At 35.2% G+C, this 23,942-nt stretch overlaps 6 protein-coding genes and 1 long non-coding RNA gene across 8 annotated transcripts in view; 4 read left to right on the forward strand and 3 right to left on the reverse strand.

Annotated features, from left to right (window-relative positions):
* LOC140990450 (uncharacterized) overlaps positions 1-672 on the reverse strand; it is an 11,889-nt gene extending 11,217 nt beyond the window's left edge. Inside the window, exon 1 of the mRNA XM_073460142.1 lies at positions 669-672. The gene's annotated coding sequence lies outside the window, so the exon portion shown is untranslated. The remainder of the gene's footprint in view (positions 1-668) is intronic.
* LOC140990447 (uncharacterized) lies at positions 48-6,924 on the forward strand. The gene is made up of 14 exons (XM_073460137.1): positions 48-427; positions 1,972-2,083; positions 2,562-2,674; positions 2,905-3,027; positions 3,245-3,438; positions 3,581-3,656; positions 3,750-3,836; positions 3,915-3,995; positions 4,086-4,118; positions 4,212-4,265; positions 4,343-4,384; positions 4,494-4,572; positions 5,158-5,228; positions 5,327-6,924. Exons 1-14 carry the CDS (start codon positions 257-259, stop codon positions 5,420-5,422), a joined length of 1,332 nt encoding a protein of 443 aa, XP_073316238.1. The 5' UTR covers positions 48-256; the 3' UTR covers positions 5,423-6,924.
* Positions 5,829-7,875, reverse strand: LOC140990449 (uncharacterized). Its single transcript, XM_073460140.1, has 4 exons — positions 7,603-7,875; positions 7,412-7,509; positions 6,949-7,206; positions 5,829-6,165 (listed from the first exon to the last, which is right to left on the reverse strand). The coding sequence occupies exons 1-4, from the start codon at positions 7,712-7,714 to the stop codon at positions 5,998-6,000; spliced, it is 636 nt and encodes a 211-aa protein (XP_073316241.1). The 5' UTR covers positions 7,715-7,875; the 3' UTR covers positions 5,829-5,997.
* A 572-nt stretch (positions 7,876-8,447) lies between these two features.
* LOC140990451 (probable ribosome biogenesis protein RLP24) lies at positions 8,448-10,299 on the forward strand. Of its 2 annotated transcripts, none has more exons than XM_073460143.1 (5): positions 8,448-8,572; positions 8,847-8,996; positions 9,573-9,686; positions 9,777-9,913; positions 9,999-10,299. In XM_073460143.1, exons 2-5 carry the CDS (start codon positions 8,916-8,918, stop codon positions 10,168-10,170), a joined length of 504 nt encoding a protein of 167 aa, XP_073316244.1. In that variant the 5' UTR covers positions 8,448-8,572; positions 8,847-8,915; the 3' UTR covers positions 10,171-10,299. The 2 variants fall into 2 exon arrangements, with proteins under 2 accessions (XP_073316244.1, XP_073316245.1); XM_073460144.1 differs by having other exon boundaries at positions 8,453-8,572; positions 8,885-8,996.
* A 116-nt stretch (positions 10,300-10,415) lies between these two features.
* Positions 10,416-12,784, reverse strand: LOC140990448 (high mobility group B protein 9-like). The gene is made up of 5 exons (XM_073460138.1): positions 12,465-12,784; positions 12,178-12,256; positions 11,900-12,062; positions 10,713-11,083; positions 10,416-10,588 (listed from the first exon to the last, which is right to left on the reverse strand). The coding sequence occupies exons 1-5, from the start codon at positions 12,614-12,616 to the stop codon at positions 10,478-10,480; spliced, it is 876 nt and encodes a 291-aa protein (XP_073316239.1). The 5' UTR covers positions 12,617-12,784; the 3' UTR covers positions 10,416-10,477.
* A 3,364-nt stretch (positions 12,785-16,148) lies between these two features.
* On the forward strand, positions 16,149-17,451 carry LOC140990648 (uncharacterized). Its single transcript, XR_012177678.1, has 3 exons — positions 16,149-16,484; positions 17,073-17,135; positions 17,297-17,451. It is a non-coding gene; the product is annotated as an uncharacterized lncRNA (long non-coding RNA).
* Positions 17,452-17,801: 350 nt separating this feature from the next.
* LOC140990065 (probable alpha-amylase 2) lies at positions 17,802-19,130 on the forward strand. Its single transcript, XM_073459648.1, is given in 5 exon segments — positions 17,802-18,091; positions 18,212-18,308; positions 18,310-18,328; positions 18,572-18,660; positions 18,849-19,130. Coding segments are annotated over 5 exon segments (672 nt in total). The 3' UTR covers positions 19,026-19,130.
* Positions 19,131-23,942: the final 4,812 nt, after the last annotated feature.

The raw sequence follows: 23,942 nt of genomic DNA on the forward strand, positions 1-23,942 counted from the left end.
GTATATATATATTTTACTCACTCTCAAGTAAAGCACGAATAATCTACTTTAATTTTATTTGGGCACTAATTCTTCAACTTTCTTTATCAAAATCCATCGAAACTTCTGATCTTTATTTACTTTTCCTTTCATCAGAGAAAAAACAATGAAATCCTACACATGCAATTCACTTTAAAACAGTACTGACTGGATACTATAAAAGAGCTACACAAATTAAACACCTACAACACACCACCCCAACAGCATATTACAGGATATGGAGAAGCTGTCTAGAGGAGCGCTGAGCCACCTGTTCATGACGGTGTTTCTCTACTGCTTCGCCAATTTCATGGTAGTTCCGGCCATCACTGACGTAACAATGGAGGCGATTTGCCCTGGAAAAGAGAAATGTTCCTTGGCCATTTATCTCACAGGAGCTCAACAAGCTGTACGTATAACGCACTTAAATATTGTTTTAAGATATATAAATTATTGTTACTAATCCATTTTTTTTGATACCAAATTTTTTGGATTTTCTTATGTTTTGACATAGCATCATTAGTCCTTGAATGTGATCGCCTGCGAACATAATCCACTTTTCGTTGATATTTCAATTATTAAGTCTTTATCATATTATTCGTGATCTTTTCATCTTAATTGCTCGATATCATCTGAATCTTAAAAATCTATAAATTGTTGAATTTTTTTCACTAGTTCAAATATATATTCATTTATTTGAATTTGTGGTCGTCACCTTATGTAAAAGAGGAGTGTTTTGCTTATTTATTTGTTATTTACACTTTTGGTACATTGCTTCATTATCCGGCTATTAATAATGAGGAACTGTTTTTGCCATTTATCAATATTCATGTACGCAGCAAATTCCCCTTTGATAGTAATTCCTCGATATATATATATATGGTCCAGACCATGAGAATTGCAACAGCTAGCGATTGCCTGACAATTATTCCATCATTACAAATTGTTAGCATGCATTTACTATCTATACACACACATTACCATTATAGCATTTACGTAAGGGTGCAAAGAATTCGAAAATCGCCCTCTTTTTGCTATTTAAATACATAGGTTGTTGCGATATTAAAATCCACATCCATAAAAGAAAATATGTGTCGATGTTCAGAGAATAACATGCTTATAATAAAGTTCCTTTAAATTTAATTCCGATGGTTGATTACTTGTTTCAAGAAAAAAAGAATTAAGGTGGACCCACGAGATTATTATTAATCAAGAAATAAACATAACACAAAGAAACATTGCTTGGGAGTTGGGTTTCACTCCCCCAACTCAGGGGTAACGGATCAAGTAACTCAAATTTCTGTCACACTTTTTTATTTGTAATTTCCTATGTTTTGAAAAAGCAAAAGCAAATTAGAAACTTTAATTATTATTTTATATGTCTTTCCCCGATTTTAGTTATTACGTTTCTTCTTTCTTTTATGCATATAAATAATATCTGAATATATGTTGCCTTTCTTACAAATTAGTGTGTGTGTGTATATATATATATATATGTCTATGAAAAATATTTAATTACTTAAAAAAGGATATAGTGTAGAAAAATAGACGATGGATGTACTTTAATATTATATATATGGCAGAACAGAGCATGCATGCTTTGTCGCCCATATGCTAATGTTTTTTCATTTCTTGTTATGAAAGCCAGAGCACGAAGTATGGCGTGGAGACCGTAATGAGAACATCAAAGACATATCAAATAATTACGTGATATGACTTTTCCGAATAATTCTACATTTTAACTTTATAAATAAATTTAAATAAACTTCAATTTTTATTTTTTTGATAAAAAGAATTAATCAAGCCACTCGCTGAATCGGGACAAACTTAAGGACAATAATCTGCTTTCTAAACAAAATAATTAATTTGAATTGTTGCTGAAAAATATGTGTTGGATGCCTTCTGAAGTTACGTACTCACATAGATGTAAATTATATAAAATATTGGCTGCAGATAATTGGGCTGGGATCGCTTGTGGTGATGCCATTGGTGGGGAATCTTTCTGATACTTATGGAAGAAAGGTCATGCTCACACTCCCTATGGCTCTCTCCATTTTTCCTTTAGGTATCTTCGCTTCTCTCGACTCTTATTCATTATATATATTCATTATATATATAATGAATATATATTAGCTATGGATATACACTTTCCAAATATAATATTATTTATTTATTATATTGTAGTTGGGGATGGACATTACGTTAAACATATATTATTAAAAGATGAAGTCGTGGATTATCAGTTTGTTGGATTTCTTTTGAAGGAATATCTTTGTACTCGGAAAAGTTAAAAAAGAGAAAAAGAATGAAAATATAAAGCAGAAAAAAGGATGAAAATTAACAGTAATGAATAAAAGAATAAAGTGTGCAGTCAGCCCGTATTAAATTAATAAAGAAGAAATTATGACCAATGAACTCACTGTGTGTATGTTAAAAAAACACAAAAATACTATGAATTTTTTTAAATTAATGTTGCATGCTTTGTTATTCATGATATTCGATGAAAAATGGACTACATTAATGATATGATTTATTTTTGACAGTGATATTGGCTTACGGAAGGACGAAATATTATTTTTACGGTTATTATTTGCTAAAAACTGTGATTGCCATGGCAACAGAAGGAAGTGTCCATTTTCTTGCTCTTGCATATGTGGTACGTCACTTCTCCATTTCCAGCGTCATTAAGGATATACAACACACGAAACAAGTAGTATAAATTTTGAATTTTTGTTTTTTTTTAAAAAAAAACTGAAGAATTGAATTTAATATACGGCGACATGTTCCCGTTTAGTACCATATTGTTGAGCGGCTGACATACAGATTATATCGAGAAATTTACCATTTTTTTAAAAAAAGTATTTGTGTGTATGGAGTTGGTTGCAGGCAGATAATGTTCCAGAGAGAAAACGAGCTTCGGTGTTTGGGATCATATCAGGCTTTGCATCTTCTTCTTTCGTCTTTGGGAACCTATCGGCTCGATTTCTTTCCACTTCTGCTACGTTTCAAGTATTCACCTTTTCGTAATCTATGGATATTAGGAAATCAGGCTTGATGCTACATGAAATGATATCGATAACGTTACATTTAATATTATTTTCGTAGACGATCAAAACTAGTATTTTTAAAAAAAGTGTGGCATCTACGTATCTGACAAAATCTTTAAAAACGAGAAGAAAAAATTAGTATTTGTTAGATGAGTTCTTTTAAAATCTTGTGTGTATAGGTTGCTGCTGCAATGTCAGTGTTAGCATTGGTGTACATGAGATTGTTTCTTCGCGAGTCATTCGGGAACAACGATATTTGTGCAAAAGCGAGCACAGAGACTGATTGTCTTCTACAAAAAGCTCCTGCAAAACAATCTAAACTTTTCAAGAACCTGCCTTTGCTTGATGATACTATTTGCTTGTTAAGGACAAGGTAAGAAATATTCCTTCATTATCATTCTATCACATGCAAGGATGAGTGCCGGTTGTCAGGGCAGTCTAAAAAATTTAAAATCTTACTTGTAATCGTTCTAAATCACAAGTTTTTCTCTGATAAGTATTCATCATTTCTGCAGCTCCACATTTTCAAAAGCAGCAGTGGTTGCGTTCTTCATCAATGTTGCGGATGTCGGCCTTTATGCTTCTTTGATGGTTTGTGACAAGTTCCGGTGATCTAGAATATTAGATTTTATGAAGAAAAACGTCTATAATGATCTGTTTTTTTCCTACTCAACCTCAATGTAGTACTACTTGAAGGCTCAGTTTCACTTCAACAAAGACCAATTTGCCGATCTAATGATAATTGCTGGAATCGCGGGAGCAATATCACAGGTAGCTGTTTCCCTTGTATATATTCATATCATTTTATTATAAACTTTTCGTGACTGTGATTCGTTTGTAAACTTTCAGCTGATTATCATGCCAATGCTGACTCCTTTCATGGGAGAAGAAAAGATGCTTTCTATTGGTCTCTTTTTCAGCTTTGCTAATGTAAGAAAATCTTTGTGCTAAACTTTACATAAATTTGATAGATAATTTACTTGAATAGCTGATAAAACTGGTTTGATTTGTTCATTGCAGATGATACTTTACAGCGTAGCATGGGCACCTTGGGTACGTTTCTTGACCTGTTTCTCAAAAATCGTGGATGAGATTTTTCCATTATGGAAAATTTGATGGATAATTTTTAAATTTCTGAAATTTCAGGTTCCTTACGCTGCAGCTATGATCTCCGTCGTGGCTACTTTTGCCCTGCCTTGCGTAGGTTCCTTATTTCTTGAATCGATGCTTTGTTTCAAGCTTTGACAAGTATCTTCTTATTGTCGGTTCATGTGCAGTTAAGGAGCATTGCATCTAAACAAACTGGTCCAAATGAACAGGTAAATCACATAGGCGTCGATGTTGGCTTATTCCATTTTAGATTCGAGTTGAAAAGTTCTTTTAGAAAAAGCCATGAGATTTCGAATTCAGTTGCTTGGTTGTTTTTAGGGAAAGGCTCAAGGGTGCATTACAGGCATATGTTCCTTTGCTAGCATCGTCTCTCCAATTGCTTTCAGCCCTTTAGCAGGTAACCCGAACCATTTGGTTTTTCTATATGGGATGGTTAGATGTATATTAGCAACAATTGTCAATCATTTATTTGAGCTGCATATCTACCATGAGCTAAACCTTTTACTTAGCAGCGCATTCAAACCAAGAATTGGAAAACAGAGTAGTTTTTGAATAGATCATACTCATACTCCAGAAGTTCGATTTCCTAAAACATCAGTTGAGCTAGAAATTGGAATTCCACTAATCGAAAGCGTCGCGACTGCTGAGCTTGAGTCGATATTTGATGGAACCGATAGCATGCAGATCGGCTTGCTTGAGTTCTACTCTGGGGACATTAGATGGCCAATGGGGGCGATCTCACCTGCCACCTCTATTGTTTATATTTCATATAATCAAGCAACCTTTTCTATATAAATATATGAATGAAAATATACTTTGACGAACCCCTAAATTTAAAAAATATATTATAACTTTTATTTCTCCATCCTTTACAACGAATTTCTGACTGCATTCTGTTCCTGCTACAGTGGTAATTACGTGGTGCTCCATAAATTACGAAAACCTAATCTTATCCCAAGAATTTCTTGTTTTTCTATTTCAGCTTTGTTTCTATCAGACAATGCACCATTCTATTTCCCCGGATTCAGCATCATGTGCTCTGGCTTTGCTGCTGTAAGTCACTTATCAGAATTGAAAATAAAAGCCACATTTACAAAGATATTTGCCCAGTCGGGAAAGTTAAATTATGATGAGTTGCTTGATTTGTACAGATGATAGCTTTCATTCAAAGCACAATGATCAGGCCTCCTCCTGCTGCCACACATTGCAGCATCGATACTTCCAACACTGCAGAGCCCCTAGTTTAAAGCTAATACTTAGTGGCTCAGATTACAGTCTAAATCTTTCGCTGCATCGATCTTTTCATGCATCGATGTGTAAATGAAAGTCTATGGAATATGAACTTCATAAGCTAAAGATTTACAAATATAGAAGAAAACAAAGAGAAAAAGACAGTGTCTCGAGCTATAATTTGGTTTAGGCAGTCATTTTGGTGATATCATTATTGTTGAATACATGTAAATTTCTTAAAGGTTGTTTCATTCTCATAAAAAAGAACTGTGAAAAGGGATAGTAGATAACGTAGATTCAGCGTACCATTCCATTTAATGCTTTCATAAAATTGAAAACACAAACCAATTCAAGTAAAAGGCTTGCGTGTCATTAGGGTGCGTTGTTAACCCATAAATATGCCATCACACCGTATGCATCTGCTTAAATGAACATCTATACAAGTTTTGCATTATAATTATTCAACCATAATAAACTGTCACATATCTATTTACAAGCACAATAATATACAGTTCCCCTACAGGCCGAATAAAGGTACATTTTAACAGGTAAAACGGATACCTAATATGCTTTGAATAGCATATGCCACCTTTCATATGAGTGGAAATATATCATCATTGTTGTCCTCATCCATGTCAAAATACTTGAAGCCAATAGCATTCTCTCGGTTCGGGTTGAAGCTCGAATTGACATAGCATTTCATGTCATGGAAGAGATTCAAGTTATCCACCAGTTTATGAAATATATTGCACCCACAACACTGCCAAAATACAAAGGAATTCCATGGAAAGACTATTCTAAGATAAAATACTCCAGTGATCAAACCTAAATGTCTTGTTCTCTAATATGCAAGCTACTTATTAAAAAGTGGAATATGCACTTACGCTCATGGACAGCATAGTGCATTGACGCAACTTGAAGCATGTACCTAGTGACGTGCCTCAGATGATAAGATCCATATAAACTATCAAACACTAAAGTAAATACTTCTCAGCCTATCAGGATAATTAATGACCATAATCTTTCAATTTACTTTGTATTTACAAACCCCACATTTAAGACACACTTAAAAAGCACGCAGACAGTTTTTGTTTTAAAAAAGCACGCAGACATGAGGTGCGAGCTTCATCAAAAGAATGAACCTTTGATTTGTGTTGAGGCACACCGCGGGAGAACTGAGCCTCAAAGCTAGTTGCATTCAGTGAAAGCTTACAATATTGGGTTACAACGTTGCATAGAGATGATCTGGGAAGTCTACCTTCAATGGAAAAAATCTTGAAATTTCATGATTACTTTCTTAAACTTAATATTCCCCCCAACGGCCCAAATCATCTGGTCACGGGATTCTCATATTTTCTCGTCCTTTCACTAGTTTAATATACTAAATGCTAAATAGATTCACTCATTATTCAATGAACGGTAAAATAAATCCAGTGTAGTGTCCAATATTATCCTCAAGATAACAATCTTGATATCAATGCAAGAGTGCGAAAGCTAACATTTTTTTATAAAAAATAAACATGAACTTTAAGTAAATGGATACCTGTACAAAGACGGTGCCATCAGTGTAGGCATGTGGATTGATGGCCCGAGTGGTACGCTGGCCACAAACGTTGCAAGTAAATGCAACGCGCATCCGACGCCGTGGGGATTTTGTGAAGAGTGACCACGGGAAAGTGGACACCCGTTCCATATCCGAATCAGAATCCAACCCGACTGGAACTGATGGTCCCTCCATGCCCGATCCTGTAGTCCAACCTCTCACGTTCGCAGCACTTAAAACCAACCCCATCGCTGCATCCTACATAAACACGCAAAGCCAAATAAATCACGCCCACGAAATTGAGTTTATTAAAAAAGAAAGTTTCTCAGCTATGTAACAGCGGTAATTTCCTTGAATCAAAAGTTCAAGTTCCGTAAAGAAAAGGGAGCTCGAAGGGAAGAAATTATGCAAATCATAAAAATCTTCGAACAATTAGAAAAGGGAAAAATCAAAGCGCATGTACCTTGGAGAGCGTTCGATTTCTGAGAACTGGGAAGAGAGAAGAATCAGCACAATCGGACTGGGGATCGGGTTCGCAGTTATTTTTACCACCGTTACTATCTGCAAGAAAACAAACAAGAAATCAAAAAGGATCAGAGAGCTGAATAACAATAAGGAGAGAAAACATAAGGGGAAAAAACACATAGAGCTGACTTCTGGGGAAGGAGGAAAAACGGAGGAGACGCCGGGTAGAAAGATGCTTCGATTTATTGGGGGAGAATATCGGCAGAGAAACGGCGCCGGTGGTGGTGGTTATCGTTTCCATATCCGATGAATTATCGAATTCAGCAGGGAGGAAATTTGTAATGGCGGTGAACGAGAGAAATCGAAAGGAATCGCGGTCGACAGTGATCCCACCAACCCAATTTGCTGTGCTGATCCAAAGAAAAGAAAAATGGTTTGAATAGCTTAGCTGTGACGAGGAGATATTTTGCCTTGTTTGTGAGGAGTTGGACATTAATTTGGGCTTAGCTTAAGAACTATGTCAAAGCCTACTTTTGTTGCTGTTCAATTAAAGACCCATGTATATAATAAAGCCCATTAAGGTTCTTGTCTCCTTATTTTCATATAATAAAAATTGGATAATGTTATTTTATTAGATAACTGAATCAATAGTTACAACGATACTAAAAATTTTAATCAAAAAACAAAACAAATTGAACCGAACTAAACTTTATTATTTCAATTTGTATCTGAATTAACCGAATTTTCTGATTTTTTTTAAATTATAATAAAAAATGAATATTATAAGAATTCCTGTTTATTAAGAAATTAGTATTAATTCAGTTACCAACCAAAACCGATTTAACCGAATTTTTTTAGGTTAACCAAATCTTTCGGTGGATAACTGAATTAACCGATTTTTTTAAAATAAAGTATAAAAAAATTAATAATTATATGAAATTTTTATTATAATAAAAAAAACTATACCTTTTTTTTATTTATAATATTTATTTTTAAAAAGCCCTAGAATTATACGGGTTTCAACCTAATTTTTTTTAAGGAAAAATGGTTTCATCTGAACGACACCGTTTAGACTTACTTTTATAAAAACCCTAACCCCTAGTCGTTCTCTTTTCTTCTCGCAGCCGGAGTTTCCGTTCTCCTCCTTGCCCCATAAGAGGTTCGTATTTTTGCATTTGCCAGTTCAATTCTTCTTCTGAATTACTTGATCCCTTTTTGTCATCTGTTTTTCTGAGATACAGCGTTAAAATTCAAATCTTTCTCAAACAAGTGCTAGATACTTTGATTGTGAGATATATCTCATTAAATTTATTATTCGTGATTTGAAAATGCTGACACACTTCATGTGAATATGCCTGTTGTCTCTGACCCAAAAACTGATTAGTTTTGTTCTTACTGGTCCATGTACTGATTTAAAACGTTCGCAATCGCAGGGAGTATTTTTTTTTTCCGTTGACTGTACAACCAATAGGTAGTGTTCTTTACTGTGAAATAGAGGAACCATGAGGTTGGAGAAGTGTTGGTTTTGTTCTTCTACTGTTTATCCTGGGCACGGGATTCAGTATGTTCGAAATGATGCTAAGGTTAGAGTTTTCATCCTACTATTTCTCTCTGTATAGTTTTGTTTGTTGCCAAAATTGTGGATGAACCTGATTAAAATTTGGAATGACTCATGGAAGATCATATCTATTAAAAACTTCATCTTTAATTCGGTTATTTGTCTCACAGTTTCACTTATGTGAAGCGTTATTAATCTCTGATGTATTTTTTTTTTGCTGGAATGGATCGATTGGCAGTATACTGATTGTTTTCACCTGTCTGTGAAATTGTAGATTTCTAAAATGGGAAGTGCTTGAGCTTGAGGGGAAATTTTGATTACGAATTTGACATAGTTTTTTTATAATGTTTTACTTTGATGAGAAGGGCATAGCTGTTATCACATTGCTTTATCTTGTTTAGTAGGCTGACATATGCAGCTAAGCTTTTGGGGATTTTGTTCCAGTAATTGTACTCTGGGATGATGATCAATCAAAATTTGATTCTCAAATGTATATGAAAAAAGATTCAGTGCTTTCTCTCAAAACTTGGTTACATCCAGTGTTTGTTTTTAGTTTTTGTACAATTTTAGTCCATAAATGGCCAACTATTTGGCTATGCAGATCTTTAGGTTTTGTCGTTCTAAATGCCACAAAAACTTCAAGATGAAGAGGAACCCTCGTAAAGTAAAATGGACCAAGGCTTACAGACGGCTACATGGCAAGGACATGACTCAGGTTAGAATTGTCATCACTGTTCATTCATATCCTAGTCGATTTAACTGCAACAAGCTAATATCTCTCTTTGGTGTTGTTTTAACTTATAAGGATTCAACATTTGAATTCGAGAGGAAACGCAATAGGCCCGAGAGATATGATAGGAATGTGACAGAAAATACTCTCAAGGCTATCAAGAAAATCGATAAAGTCAGAATTGATAGGGAAGCAAGGCACCACGCCAAGAGGTTCTTCCTTGCCAACCATTGAATGTTTTTGTTTTACGTCATTTTATAATTAATGGTTATTGACATGTATTACAACTTTGAACAGAATGAAGGGAAAGAAGGCCCAGTTACACAGAGAGGCATCAAGGGAACTGGAACAGAGCATTCACATGGTCAAAGCGCCTGCTGTTCTCCAGCAAGATCCCTCACTCACATTACCAAAGATCAAGGTCCAAGTTTCTCAACAGAAAACCGAGGACAATCGCATGGAGGAATAATTGAATTATGCTGGCTCACTATCTTTTTACTTATCAGATTTCCTGTTTTATGAGTGTAACGAAACTGAATCTTCCATTGAACTCCGATAATTCGATCCTTAATTATAGCTATTTGGATATTTGCTATTACAGGGTTCACCGGGTGTTAATAGAGTGGATTAAAAAAATATGTTAACCAAAATAGGAAAACTAAGCACACTACATTGATTTCTCTGACTGAGTTATGCACGAGGTTACTCAGTTATAAGGCTAAAGCTTCAAGTTCATATGTATTCTGCGTTTCCTTTTTGTTTTTCCATACACATAATTATAACGCTCGAGTCAAATGATGGGATTGCTCTATCTTCAGTCTTTCCCTGTACTCTTTCAGTTCTCTCTGATACCTTTCTTTGTCCTGGACTCCATAGCTTTGGTAAATCTGTGTTACAATTATACATATGATGCACATGAATACACATGGGACTCGGGAAATTTACTTGATACAACAGTAAAGTATGGATTGCATCTGATACCAAATTATAAAGATAGCCATATAGTCGTACCATTCTTTCATCAGAGGAGAGCTTGTTCCATGACTCCCCTATCATCTTTGTGAACTCCCTCTCTCTATTCGGGTATAGAGATTTCAGATGTGAATGCCTTTCTGCAAAAAAGAAGTTGTAACCGCTCCTGTTGGGTTTCGGACGGCCCGGATCTCCTGTTCTTCTTTGTCTCCTCCGACCTGTTTGGTTAAGCTGTTGGGTGTAGGATATGATAGTGTTGCAGGGTCGAGGAGTCAACACAGAATTACCAACAGGACAGCTTGGATGATAGAGCACACCATTTAGTGTCTCCTCCCCCACTTTGATTGAAACCAGGTATCCACAATCAAATTTTTCATCAATTGTTCCAATGGCTTGGAAAGAGTAACTTGCTGTTCAGAAAATAATAAGTTACACAAGATGTATTTGTGGGTTTTTTTTCAGCGACTACTTGATTGAGATTTGTTGTGTCATGCTATAGGATAAAATAATTAAATCGTATAACATTATTTTTATAAAATATATTTTTCGAATGTATAATGTAAGTTTCGGTTAAAAAAATATCTGATAAAGATGACGGTCATATTCAAATTAATTGTATACGACCAGCGTGTTAATCCTCTGTTCATTAGGCCAGTTTGAATCGGGCCGGGCTGAGAGTGAAATTTAATCATATTGGGGTGGACGACGTTAGCATCATCATGAACTATATCCACGTCAAATACGGAAATCATATTAGATTTAAGACTACATATAGTATAATCTAATTAAGAAAAAAAAGAAAAAAAATTTACTATGTAGCCAACTTTAGCAGTACCCACAGAATATGATCCAATAACGTTTGTGGCAGAGAAATTAATTAGAAGATTTGTGGTTCCTATGTTATTTATTATCATCAACTTAGCGCTTCATTTAATGATTCCCTACTCTTCTATAGGTCCAAGATTTTCCTCTGCAGGCAATAGGCAAGGACAAAAGTTTTTCTTTCAAACATACATACGCATGCAATTCAAACAAATATATCTCATATTTCAAAATTAAATAAATATATCCCACCTCCCAAAAAAGTTGAATCAGTAATATCTTGATTACGATTTCATGCTTCTTTTGGGTCCAAAATTAATATCCATAATATGATTCACCACTGAAGAAAAAGTAACAAAAATAATTAAACTTGAGAAACAAAAAATAGTGATTTTAATTTTTACCTGTTTGAGCAAGAATGGAACCTTGAAGCCTGAAGAAGTAAACCAGCTCGTAGCGATGGAGAAGAGTGAAATAATGTTTCCTTAATGCGTATGAAGAGCTGGTGGCCTTTGCCGAGAAATCGAAGACTGAACTAATTTCTCTCCATTTCTTCTCCGTCACCACCTTTTTTTTCCCGGGCAAAGTCATTAAAAATTTTATGGAGATAGCTAAAAAAAGCTAATGTCTCTTGCATATTATAAACTTTTGTATTACTATGAAATGTTTTTAATAATCAGACCTTATCGTAGCCGCCTCTTTTAGTGACCTCCACATATAGTACATGCAGATTCAGCCCCTTCCCTCCAATCACAGGAACCCTTCCAACAAAAAAAATATAGATATATATTACACTTACAAGCAGATTTTCTCACTTTCAATTCATCAAATCATGTTATGAACTAGATATAGTTTTGGGTCGTTTGCCAGAAAAATGTGACCACAAAAATTGTTGGTACTGTGAAAATCTTGTTTTAAATTTCATGTCATCACTTTTGTTTTTTGCTGGAAAAAAAAAAAGGTACGTACATAAATTTGGAGCCCAGAGAGTTGTGGAAGCTTCGAAGAGTGTTCAAGAACAGTATATGATCCTTGACAACATCTTCATGGGAGGCTAAAGCAACAGGATAAGGCTTTCCCTGAACTTCATTGCAGCCAAGAATCTCTGTTTCGGGAGACATATCATTCGCCGTCGCAAGGCAGCGGAGCAATAATCGCCGGAGAATATAGAATAAAATACAAAACAATATTACCGTAATCTGAATAGGAAATGGGTTGTTGGCGGGGAAAGATGAGTAAATGTAGAGGGAGAGAGGGGGCTTAAAGTTGGGTGAGAGGTAACAAAATTTGGTAGTAATAATGCTTAAAGCCAGAGATGAATCCAAGATGGATTGTCATTAATTTAGGGTTTTAGGACATCTGATTTACTACTGTATACCTATATTCAATTTGTTGTTCAGGATACTTGCCGGTCTGTGTTTTATAAAATACTTCCTCTTGTCCAATTTTCACATTTAGTAATATATTTTTTACTAATGAATTTTATTAACTAAGTTTTGGACAACGTACAGTTTGTTTATAATTATTTTTCAATATTTTTTAAATTTGTGTTAAAAACAAATAACAAAATATTTTAGATCGATGCAATGTATTTTTCATAATATTGTGACTCATATTGCTTGTACCCACAATTTTGCAAATTGTTTGTTTTTTATGGATTTATTATTTAACTATACAGTAAGATTTTTAAAATTTCATTATTCATAATTATAATTTCTGTATCTTTTATAGTTTGAGAAAAATTTCAATACAAATTATTTGATTATTGCATTTAATTAAATTGAATACAAATTGAGAAGATCACGAGAGCATAACTTAAAAATGAAATATCAGTTCCATATAGACCGTATTTAATGGATAGAACTTCATATTATTATTAAATATTAATCAAATACTTATTTAAATAAGGATTATCTGGTTAGAAGAATAAGATTTATATTATTGTTTTATTCAACGTTTGAATTGAATTTAACAATAACTGAAATTAAAAATAATTATATTATCCATATTTTTCAAGAGTAGGTCTCTTGTGAGACGGGTCAACCCTACCGATATTCACAATATAAAATAATACTCTTAGCATAAAAAATAATATTTTTTCATGAATGGCACAAACAAGAGATCCGTCTCACACAAATTTTTGTCATTTTTCAATATATTATCCTCATATTCAAAATAACTCAACTATTACGTTAAACCAAACACTCCTCATCCAAGTATTTATTATAGGTTTAATGATAACTTCGGCTTTTTCTCACCAACCGAAAGCAACTCTCTTCAAATCTCAATGTATTTGCTCCGTTTAGCTCTATAGACATTAATTTGAACATAGGGGAAGAAGAGCTCTAAAGCTATAAATTACAATCATCAATTCCTATGTATATTCGATTCGTAGGTGAGTCAATTCGGTTATTTGAATCGTATTCAGGTCTGATTTAAGCTCATTTTATATTAAAATTTAATCCTTTTTTTCATTGTCTTCAGTATTTTAGATGGAAACTTAAATATACTAGTTATATTGATGGTCAAGTAAGAACTAATTATAAATCTAAATCAAATATACATTTTTTTTTGGTTCTGTTATCATTCATTTTGTCGGATAGACGGAGTCTATCGAAGCTGAAACTCGTTCTTATTCCATATATATTAATAATCGAATTGGAATTTTTTTATACAACCGGGTGAAAGGATTTTCTATCTAACTGAACAAAAAGCACAAATGAGATTTATGGAACTATGTTTTATAGCTTGTAGTTGATGGACCAACTTTATTTCTATACATTAAACTCCATTATATGCGATCGAATGGTTGAGAAAAAAGATTAGGTATTTAAAGATATGAGCATTGGATTACATGATATAATGCATGTAAATAAAAAAAAATTATAATTTTGATCATATATATTAGTTTTTTTGCTATTTAGTCACTAAGCTATCAAATTTCAACATTAATCATGGGCTTTTTTTATAGCAATTTTAATATTTCTTCATTGGGAGTGTTTATATCGTCAGCACTGTAACAACACTACGTCAACCCTGTATTGATGTCGCATAAGCGTCACGCCAAAAAATTATTATAATGATGACAAAACAACGGACTAAAGCTAAAAAATTTAACAGCGTAGATTACAAAAATACATAAAAACGAGATTTATAAGATCGATGTTACAATTTTACCCAACAAAATATTTTGCATGTCAATGTGGTAAGAACGTCCTTAATCAGGCATATTTTACGTATTCTATAATATATATTCTGTATGAATCTTTAATCAATATGATGTTAAGCAAGCCGCGTAAGTATAGATGCAATAACATGGAAAGATGCATGCCGTACCTTCAATTTCCCGACTAAATTGATTTAGGACACCTGCAGCTAATTCCAAACATTTATCACCCACCAATATTAGACGTAGCATCATCAGATGTATTGGCATAATATATAAGTACTTCAGCTTTAGATAATAGATCCTCAGACATAGGTGGTGTCTGACAGAAAAGTGATTGGAGGAAGAAGAGTATCAGCTATGGCAGAATAAGATTCTTTTATATGCAGAAATCATAGCCACACGTACACAGCTTATATGTGTCTTTGGACTTGGGCTTCGAGGGTGATCACATCGGACAGCTATTTTTGGGCCCCTCAGCCCAATATGAACTCATGCTAATCTCGGAGGTCTGATGAACCGATATGAACTCCGGCCCCTGGTACCTAAGTTGGGCTGGGTAAGCTTTTTTGGGCGCCGGATTAAGCTTTGTCGTTTTGTACATTCTACATGTTTATTCTGTGTGCTTTAACACTCCGTATCCTCATATTCTTTTGTAAATGGCTTTATTCAAAAAACCATTGTGTGGATTCAGGAGACGGAAGAAATTTTGTATATTTATGAGATCAAACTTGAATTGTTAGAAAATAATGTTCTTTGTTATACCATGAATGACTAATCTTGCCATATGTGGATTTTAGGTGAACGATCTGTAACTCGGGCATGGGGACAGGGAAATGAATCAGGCATTTTCGCAAAAAAAAAAAAATCAGATTGTAGAGAACTCACATGTTAAGCACAGTGTCGGAGTAATCCAGATTGTCCAATGCGAATTTGAAGGATAAGATCAGATTGTACAGAGTCGGAGTAATCCAGATTGTACATATCTCACATGTTTATCACAGAGTCGGAGTAATCCAGATTGGCTAATGCGAGTTTGAAGGATAAGAAGGAGATATTTCAATGCTTTCATCCTTCAAATTATAGACACCACCATCATGGTATCCAACAACATCATCATAATTCGCCCCCGAATAATCATTGTTAAACTAAATCTTATTCCCTTCACACTATGGTAATCACTGGTCAACAACGAGAACGAAGAATTATGGCGAGGGGGTTGAAGAAGCAACGGCGAAAGGAGCAAGATGTAAACCGCGGTAGTGAGGAAGTTCGTGGCTACGGTCTGAGGAGCTCCGGCGGAAGTTCCAACCAGTCAACGGTGGTAGACATTGTGGGAAGTTTGAGAGTTGAGAGAAGAATCTGATCAAAATTTGGATGTTAACGTAAATCAAATAAATTGACCCCATTACTCCCGAAAATGGTAATAAATACAAAAGACGTGGCATGAGAAGTTTCCCGAATCTTAGTTTGAATGCTTTCTCTCCTGCGTTTCAGTCCACCGTTATCATGAGGAACACAGTTCCCCATCAAAAACCCACAAGAATCGAATCTCAAAAGCCAAAACCAATTGCAAAGATTTCGAATTTTTTTCTGCTGAGCTCGCTCAATTCAATATTTCGTTCATTTTACTCGTGTTACCCACCCGAAAGTTGCAACTTTTTTATTCTACACTTGTTTTAACTTTATGTCGCTGAAGATTCTTTGTTCACTTGGTTGAATTCTGTCTCCTTTTTAGCTTTTTCTCGTACTATATATACGGGAAAGATCATTAACTTCAGTCATCTTGTGATCGCTCATTTGCCCCACTCTGCTGATTTGTGGTATATATCTTCTCGCTTCTCGTGTTGTTCTGCGTTAATGTTTTGTTTTTATTACTATTAGACTTCCGATCTGCGGTGGCATTGTATGAAATTTAGAGTCTCGCGAAAACCTGGTGGTAGCTTTTGTTTGAGCATCTAATGATTGCAAATTTTTAGATTATTGTACTTTACAGGACAGAGCCTAGGGAGCAGATTGTGTGCGTCTGTGTTGATTGACTCTACGGGCAGTCTTGGGTGGCAGTATCGGGGATTTTACCAAGGACTACTCTCTATATTTTGGCCTAAAAATTACAATTTTCCAAAAGAAATTATCACATGAAAATTAAACAGTTTCTGATTTGATGCTCCAGTTCGTGTTTATTGATAATCCATGCTTTTGAATCTGGCCTATTTATTTGGGGGTCTTTCCTGCTCCTTATGGCATTCTATCGAGCGTGCGTAATTGCTTTCGACAACGATCGATCAAAAGCTTGTCAAACATTTTCAATTAAACTTTATGTAGCCTAATATGTTTTATGAGCGGTCATGCACATTGTTTCTTGATTTATGGTTCTTCATTAACTTGGTCGTGCATTTCGAGTGATGCAGGAACTTCATTTGTCTACTTGATATTTGGCAATATCTTAGTGATACATGGGGTACACGGCCAATGTAAGGAACTTAGTTTTTTTTCATTGGTTTTAGTGTATGTTTCGCATTAATGCAAAATAATTTAAAGATATAAGATTTATTTTGTATAATATACTTCATATAATTTTATCTCTGTAACGAGCTAAGACTACTCTGACTCATAGCCCTTGAACTGAATGCAGGACTATGACCAAAATAATCAGCAGACTGATATTGGTAATCTGTTCACTTCATTCTAAGACTGCTTGGGAACTTGTCAGTACATGTTGTCATTATGCTTTGCGTTGATCTTATACTTGCTGAATCAACGTGCTATTGTTTTCTAAGTTCAGCTGTGCAATGCGTCATGGGAAAGAAATTTTATTTCAGGTGACTTGATTATATCTTTATCGTTTAGTTTGAGCAGAAGAAAAGAAAAGAAAAAGACTCATTTAATAAATATTTTATCAGATAGAACTATCTTGTAAAAAGTTGCTTTGTAGGCTTTCAGTTGGGAGTCTCATAAGCATGATTGGTGGAGGAACCTAGAGAAAAGAGTTCCTGATATAGCACGATCTGGCTTTACATCAGCTTGGTTGCCCCCGCCTACCCATTCGTTTGCACCTGAAGGTTGAACATTTTTAATGGAATGTTGTACTTATTTTATATGTACTATTGCTGTTCATTTTTGTCATCTGATTCTCTTAAATGACATGTTATCTTCCACAGATTCTTTACTCCCTCAATTCTTCGTATGGTGCTGAGAATATGATAAAAGCTCTACTGAATAAGATGAAAACATATAAAGTTAGAGCAATGGCTGACATCGTCATAAACCATCGTGTTGGAACCACCCAGAGGAATGGTGGAATGTACAACCGTTATGTACCAAATATAGATCATACACAAGACTTTGTCAGGAGAGACATTACCAACTGGCTTTGGTGGCTGCGTAATACTGTTGGTTTACAGGATTTTCGGTTTGATTTCGCCAGAGGGTATATCAGCTTATGTTTTTTTATATAAACTGCTGAGTTTAATTATTCGGAATAATGACATATATGTTTCATTTGTCTATATTTTTAACTCATCCACTTTCTCTTCTTGTACCAATCTAGCTACTCTCCAAAATACGTAAACGAGTATATTGAAAATGTGAAGCCAATATTTTCGATCGGAGAATTTTGGGATTCTTGCAACTACAGGGACCACTACTTAATTGGAGTACAACCAAAGTATAACTCCGTGAAGATATTCTTGCTCACCAATTCATAGTGGAAATACGATAACCCTAGGACTGAAATTTAATCTGCTGAAAAAGCGTGAAAATTTCACTCAGTAGAAAAAGGTTTCACAGTGCCGTTGGAATGGATAAGTCTGTGTCCAGCTATCATCTTAAACATGTGTAGTTATTCTTCATCGGATCATTGCATTTCAATTCATTCACGCATCTAATTTTGTCCAAAACTAAATTTCAGATAGTAACAGGCAAAGGATTATCAACTGGATTGATGGCACGGGGCAACTATCGGCTGCATTTGACTTCACAACAAAGGGGATTCTTCAAGTAAGCTGCATATAACAATCTGAAACTTATTTCTGTTGTAATTTTATAAAAACATTTCGCTTTCCTATTAATTGTAAGATATATCTGAAAAATATAAGTATAAACCCTCGCAGACAAGTGCATAACCAGATAGAGTCGGGCGGTGCCGATTTTTTTACCTATTTCTTTGTACAATATCTTGCTTATAGGAAGCTGTTAAAGGCGAACTCTGGCGTCTTCGTGATACCCAAGGGAAGCCACCTGGTGTTATAGGATGGTGGCCTTCAAGGGCCGTCACGTTTTTTGATAACCACGACACTGGATCAACTCAGGTAGAGCCGTTGTTCAGTGTTTCAGAATTGCTGATGATTATCATATTGCTGTAAACACATTTTACCTGGTGTTCTCAAGAACATGCTGCGAATTGTTCCACTGTTTTGCTTCTGTTTGTTCATCTCAGACCCGTGTCTTTTAGTGGGAAAAGCCGCAGTTGACTAAACAAAGCACCTATTACGTTTTTGTTTTCTTTCACTAGAAAAAAAATTTGGTAAAATGGTAGCTAATCAAATTTGCTACGGTTTTAGCGACAGACCTTAAAATTGTCCGAAAAGTCATCATCGCCTTATTGTTACGGTTTTTCAAAATTCGTCGCTAATTAACAACAACCACGGTTTTTGAAGCATGCATATATTAAATTTATATGATTGATACAGATTGATACCAGACGGCGTCAAGGAAGAATCAGTCGATCATCGATTAATATCCTTGAAACACAGCCAAATCTTTATGCGGCAGTTATAGCTGACAAAATATCCATGAAAATTTGAGATGGTTCATGGTGCCCCTCCGGAAAGGGATGGACCCTTGCCACCAGTGGACACATACGCGGTCTGGCAAAAGTAGCCCACCTGCATGGCATTTAATTCCGATCCCTCCTTGCGTGATCGATGTCTAAATAAGGTCACCCCAATATTGATTCTTTTAGAATATTCTGTAACCATTCTAGTATGATGATGTTACGTATGTAATATGTTAATTTTTCGATGTCTTTGAAAGTATAAAAAATTTATATCCGATGATAGAATTATAAGTCTTGGCTGGATATCAGGCAAGGCATCCTAGTTTAGAAAATCCGGTTAGAAGCAAAATCCATAACAAAATTCGGAAAATGATATAACTGACAAAACCCGATTACCCGATAATCATGCAACTGCCTTCAGAATTTGTTTAATCAATTAGAATACATAACTGAATTTTATTGTGTTCTTTATATATACACATTCCACATAGTAAAAAAACTAAGTTTCTATTGCATCAAATGTCACAATATTGAAATATGGCTGGTGTTCGAGACTAATCAACTTTATCTCATATTAATAAAATAAATAAAATAAAATAACTCGATTTGTATCCAAAATTCACGAATGCTCAAATCGTTCTAAAAAATTTTATTGATGAAATAGATTTCTATAAATTCGGCCACAAATCAATCACAACAACCAAAACATTCTTCTTCACCACCATCATTAATTAATAATATTTTTGTCACGTGAAAAGCACCGTTCTAAAAGGAATGACATCCATCTCCCAAGTGATTAATTAAAACCTATTTTTCATTGTTTATTCCTCTTTCCTTAAATATACATCCACCCCATCTTACTCTTTTTATGTGCATACATTTATGTGCTTTCCTTGCCAGTGAAATGTGATCGGCTTCTTGTTTCATTACCTCTCTCTTTCTTTTTGAAGGTAAAACTCGTAACTTTATTGAATAAAATCATCCATTACAAGTCTGACCAACCACGATGGAAATTTACCATTCACCCATACAAATGGTGATGGGGAAGAAAAAGCAAAATGAACAATATTATGAGCAACTTTATTCGAAGAACGACGAACATGAATGCACTCAGAAATCACAGGTTTCTTCAACCGCTCTTTAATATCTGCTGCACAAATACCAGTGTACCCAAGATCATCCTGGTTGGTAGTGACTGCCTGCACTGCCAATAAGGAATCCGAAGCTATTTGAACATCAGCAAAGCCTTTATCGTACAAAAGAATAATTCCTTCCCTGATCGTCAATAATTAATTCCCCATGAACTACTGATAAGGGCTGATTGATCTGTTTTCCAAAAGCCAGCAGCAAGCGACCTTGACTATCTCGAACTACACCCCCAATGCTAAATTGGTTTTTCTCATAATTCACCGCCGCATCTACATTGAGCTTGAGCGAACATGGACCGGGAGGCGTCCAACTCTTCTCCAGATTAACCCTTGGAACTTCAGCGACTATTTTCTCTTTGGCTCGAGCTTTGCGGAAATCTGGTAATATCGCTGAGCTCCAGGAAACGGTCGTTGCTAATGGATTCTTCTTATCACTATGCAGGAAATTTTGCTTCTCCCGCCAAACTGCCCATGTGAGGATCGCAAACTCCTCAAAAGCCGGTTTGGGTAATTGCTCCTTCAACCACAGACATAGTTCCAGAGTGCAAGATTGCGCGGCTCTACGCAAGACAATAGCAAAAGAAGTGTTCTTCCACAAATGCTTGATTGCAGCACAGAAAAATAGATCATGACAAGTAGAATCCCTCGGGAAGTTGCACAGACTACAAGATTCATTGACCGGGACATGCTGGCGAGATAGGTTTAGATTAGTCGGAATACAATCATGTCATATACTCCATCAGAATAATCGGATTTTTGGCGGGATAGATAAGCTCCATATAAAGGACCACCAATCCTCATTAGGATGAGCCGACTGATGTTCCGGAGGTGAGAATAATCCACGCTGAAGGCGGCATCCATCTTTCACTGTATAATGACCTTTAGCGTCATACCTCCAGAATAGGGTGTCACAAACCCCAGTAGCAGGAAGTGGGATCTTGAGGATTTCACTAGCCACATGAGGGTTAAAGCTAGAGATGATTAGATCAGTATCCCACCCACCATTCCTGATTAGAGTACTTACCGTTCTGCCTTGATCCCGAGAGACTAGGGATCCCTGCAGGTTAGAACGCATGCTTGGTATCCATCTGTCCTCAAAGATGTTAATTTTTGTCCCATCTCCAACTCGCCAAATCAGACCTTTCACAATGATTTCTCTACTCCATAAGATCGATCTCCAGATGTAAGAGGGGTTACTACCCAATCCCGCTTGCAGCACCGACCCATGTCTAAAGTATCTTCCTTTCAGAATTCTACTAGCTAGAGAATCAGGATTACGGATGAGGCGCCATAATTGTTTAGCTAGCAGAGCTCTATTAAATTCCGCTAGTTTCCTGAAACCAAGGACGCCCCTTCCTTTAGACTGGCAAAGAAAATCCCATGTTCGCCAATGCATCTTCCTCTTACCATTATCAACACCCCACCAAAAATTCGCACATTCCCGTTCAATATCTTCACATACCATGGTGGGTATCTTGAAGCAAGACATAGCAAAGGTAGGAATAGCTTGGAGAATCGATTTAATGAGCACCTACTCCCCTNTGGCCGCAGTAAAAACCAGGACGAACCAACGTGGCAGATTCTGATACTCAAATAGTTTGAGAAGAATCTCCTCCGCCGTCTTAGACTCGATAAATGCCAACCCTAGAAGAATAATATTAGCAATGACATTTAAATACATTGACAAAACAGTGTATATCCATTGGTAGACAGCAACGTCTGATAAACATAAATCTCAATCTCTTTATTAATCCCACCAAATATTAATTACCTTTATTTATATTTGTACGACCTCGATTCCACTTCTTAAGAGCAACCATGCAAACAAGAGTTGCGGGCAGAGCATCAATGGTGGGAAGATGGCCGGCTACGTCACTTTCGCCCCAAAACCCTCCTTCCTTTTGGTTATCGATTACCCAATTCAGGGAACTCTCGAACATAGGACCACCGCGGCATTGATTTTGGCTTTTCAAATTTTCAGCAGGAATCATGGCTAACCAAGCCGTGTCATAGGCAGAAGGAGAAACAAACGATTGGATATTGATATTGTCTGAAAATAATTCTCTCTGAACCTCAAAAACTAAAGACTGAACTAAACACAGCGAGGATCCCATATTTAGATTATTGTTTTATGTTGTTCAACGATGCTTATGCTGATGATATATACATATAGACAGGGGCGGAGCCAGGATTCAAAATTACTTTGGGTTGGCTCCGTCCCATACTGTATTTAATAAAATAAATAATTAACTAAAAAATTTAAAATAAAAAATATGTAAACATTGACTTCATGGAAACATAGAACAAGAGTATTTAATATTTAATATCTTCAAAAACATGGAGCTAAAACACTACTGAAGTTGTGCTCTTCGATTTTTCTTAATTTAACTTATTATGACTAACTAAATCAAATCAACATCATCGATATTAAATAATTGTTACTTTAATCCAATAAACCTCGAACAATTATAATTATTCCAAAACAATTCCTTAAGTTAATATTTGACAATCCTAAGACATAATACATTTAAATATAAAAATTTTACGGCCTTATAAGTTCGAAAATCACATTTACATAATTCTGAATTTTTCAAAAATTCCTACAAAATTTCATAAATTTGCATTTACATTTTCTGTAGCATTTAAACATCCAAATAATAAATAATCAGTACTAAAAATCGAAACCCCCAATATAAAATATGAAAATTCGAAATAATGACCAAATAAATTCTGAAAAATTATCAATACCTCCAATCGACTCAAATATAGTACCTACAATCATCAATTTAACATATATCAATTATTGGAATTCAAAAGAACCAAAATACCCAAATTTCGAAACACTAAAATCCGAAATTACCTTTAAAATTCGAAATCTAACTTAGAACAACAAGAACAAGATGTAGTAAGTCTAACATTAAGATTTTCTCACGTTTTCCAATGAAAACGACGGCCGATGGGCGACAGCCGATGTCAAGACTAAAAAAAAACATCGAAAATTTGGTATTAAAAGAAATTTTATGTTGCAGGCTTTCCGAATCTACAATCGATTTTGAAAATCGACGACCGACGGTGAAGTTACACTGTTACAGTCATTTCAAATAACGAAAATTGTGATAGTTTAAGGGAGAAAAATGGAGATGCCAAAGAGAGTGAATAAGAAAGAGAAAATTGACTTGAGCTAGTCAACAAAAATTTTCGATTAAAACATACCTATAATTTAAAAAAAAAAAATTAGGTGGGGCTAGAGCCCAACCTAGCCCCCAACATAGCTCCGCCCTTGAGTTTAATGACTCGTTTATTTTGGTATTGGTATACTAAATTTTGATATCGTGTTATTTCGGTCTAATTGTTGA

This window comes from Primulina huaijiensis, chromosome 12 (genome assembly GCF_012295235.1).
Source record: "Primulina huaijiensis isolate GDHJ02 chromosome 12, ASM1229523v2, whole genome shotgun sequence".
NCBI classification, from domain to species: domain Eukaryota; kingdom Viridiplantae; phylum Streptophyta; class Magnoliopsida; order Lamiales; family Gesneriaceae; genus Primulina; species Primulina huaijiensis.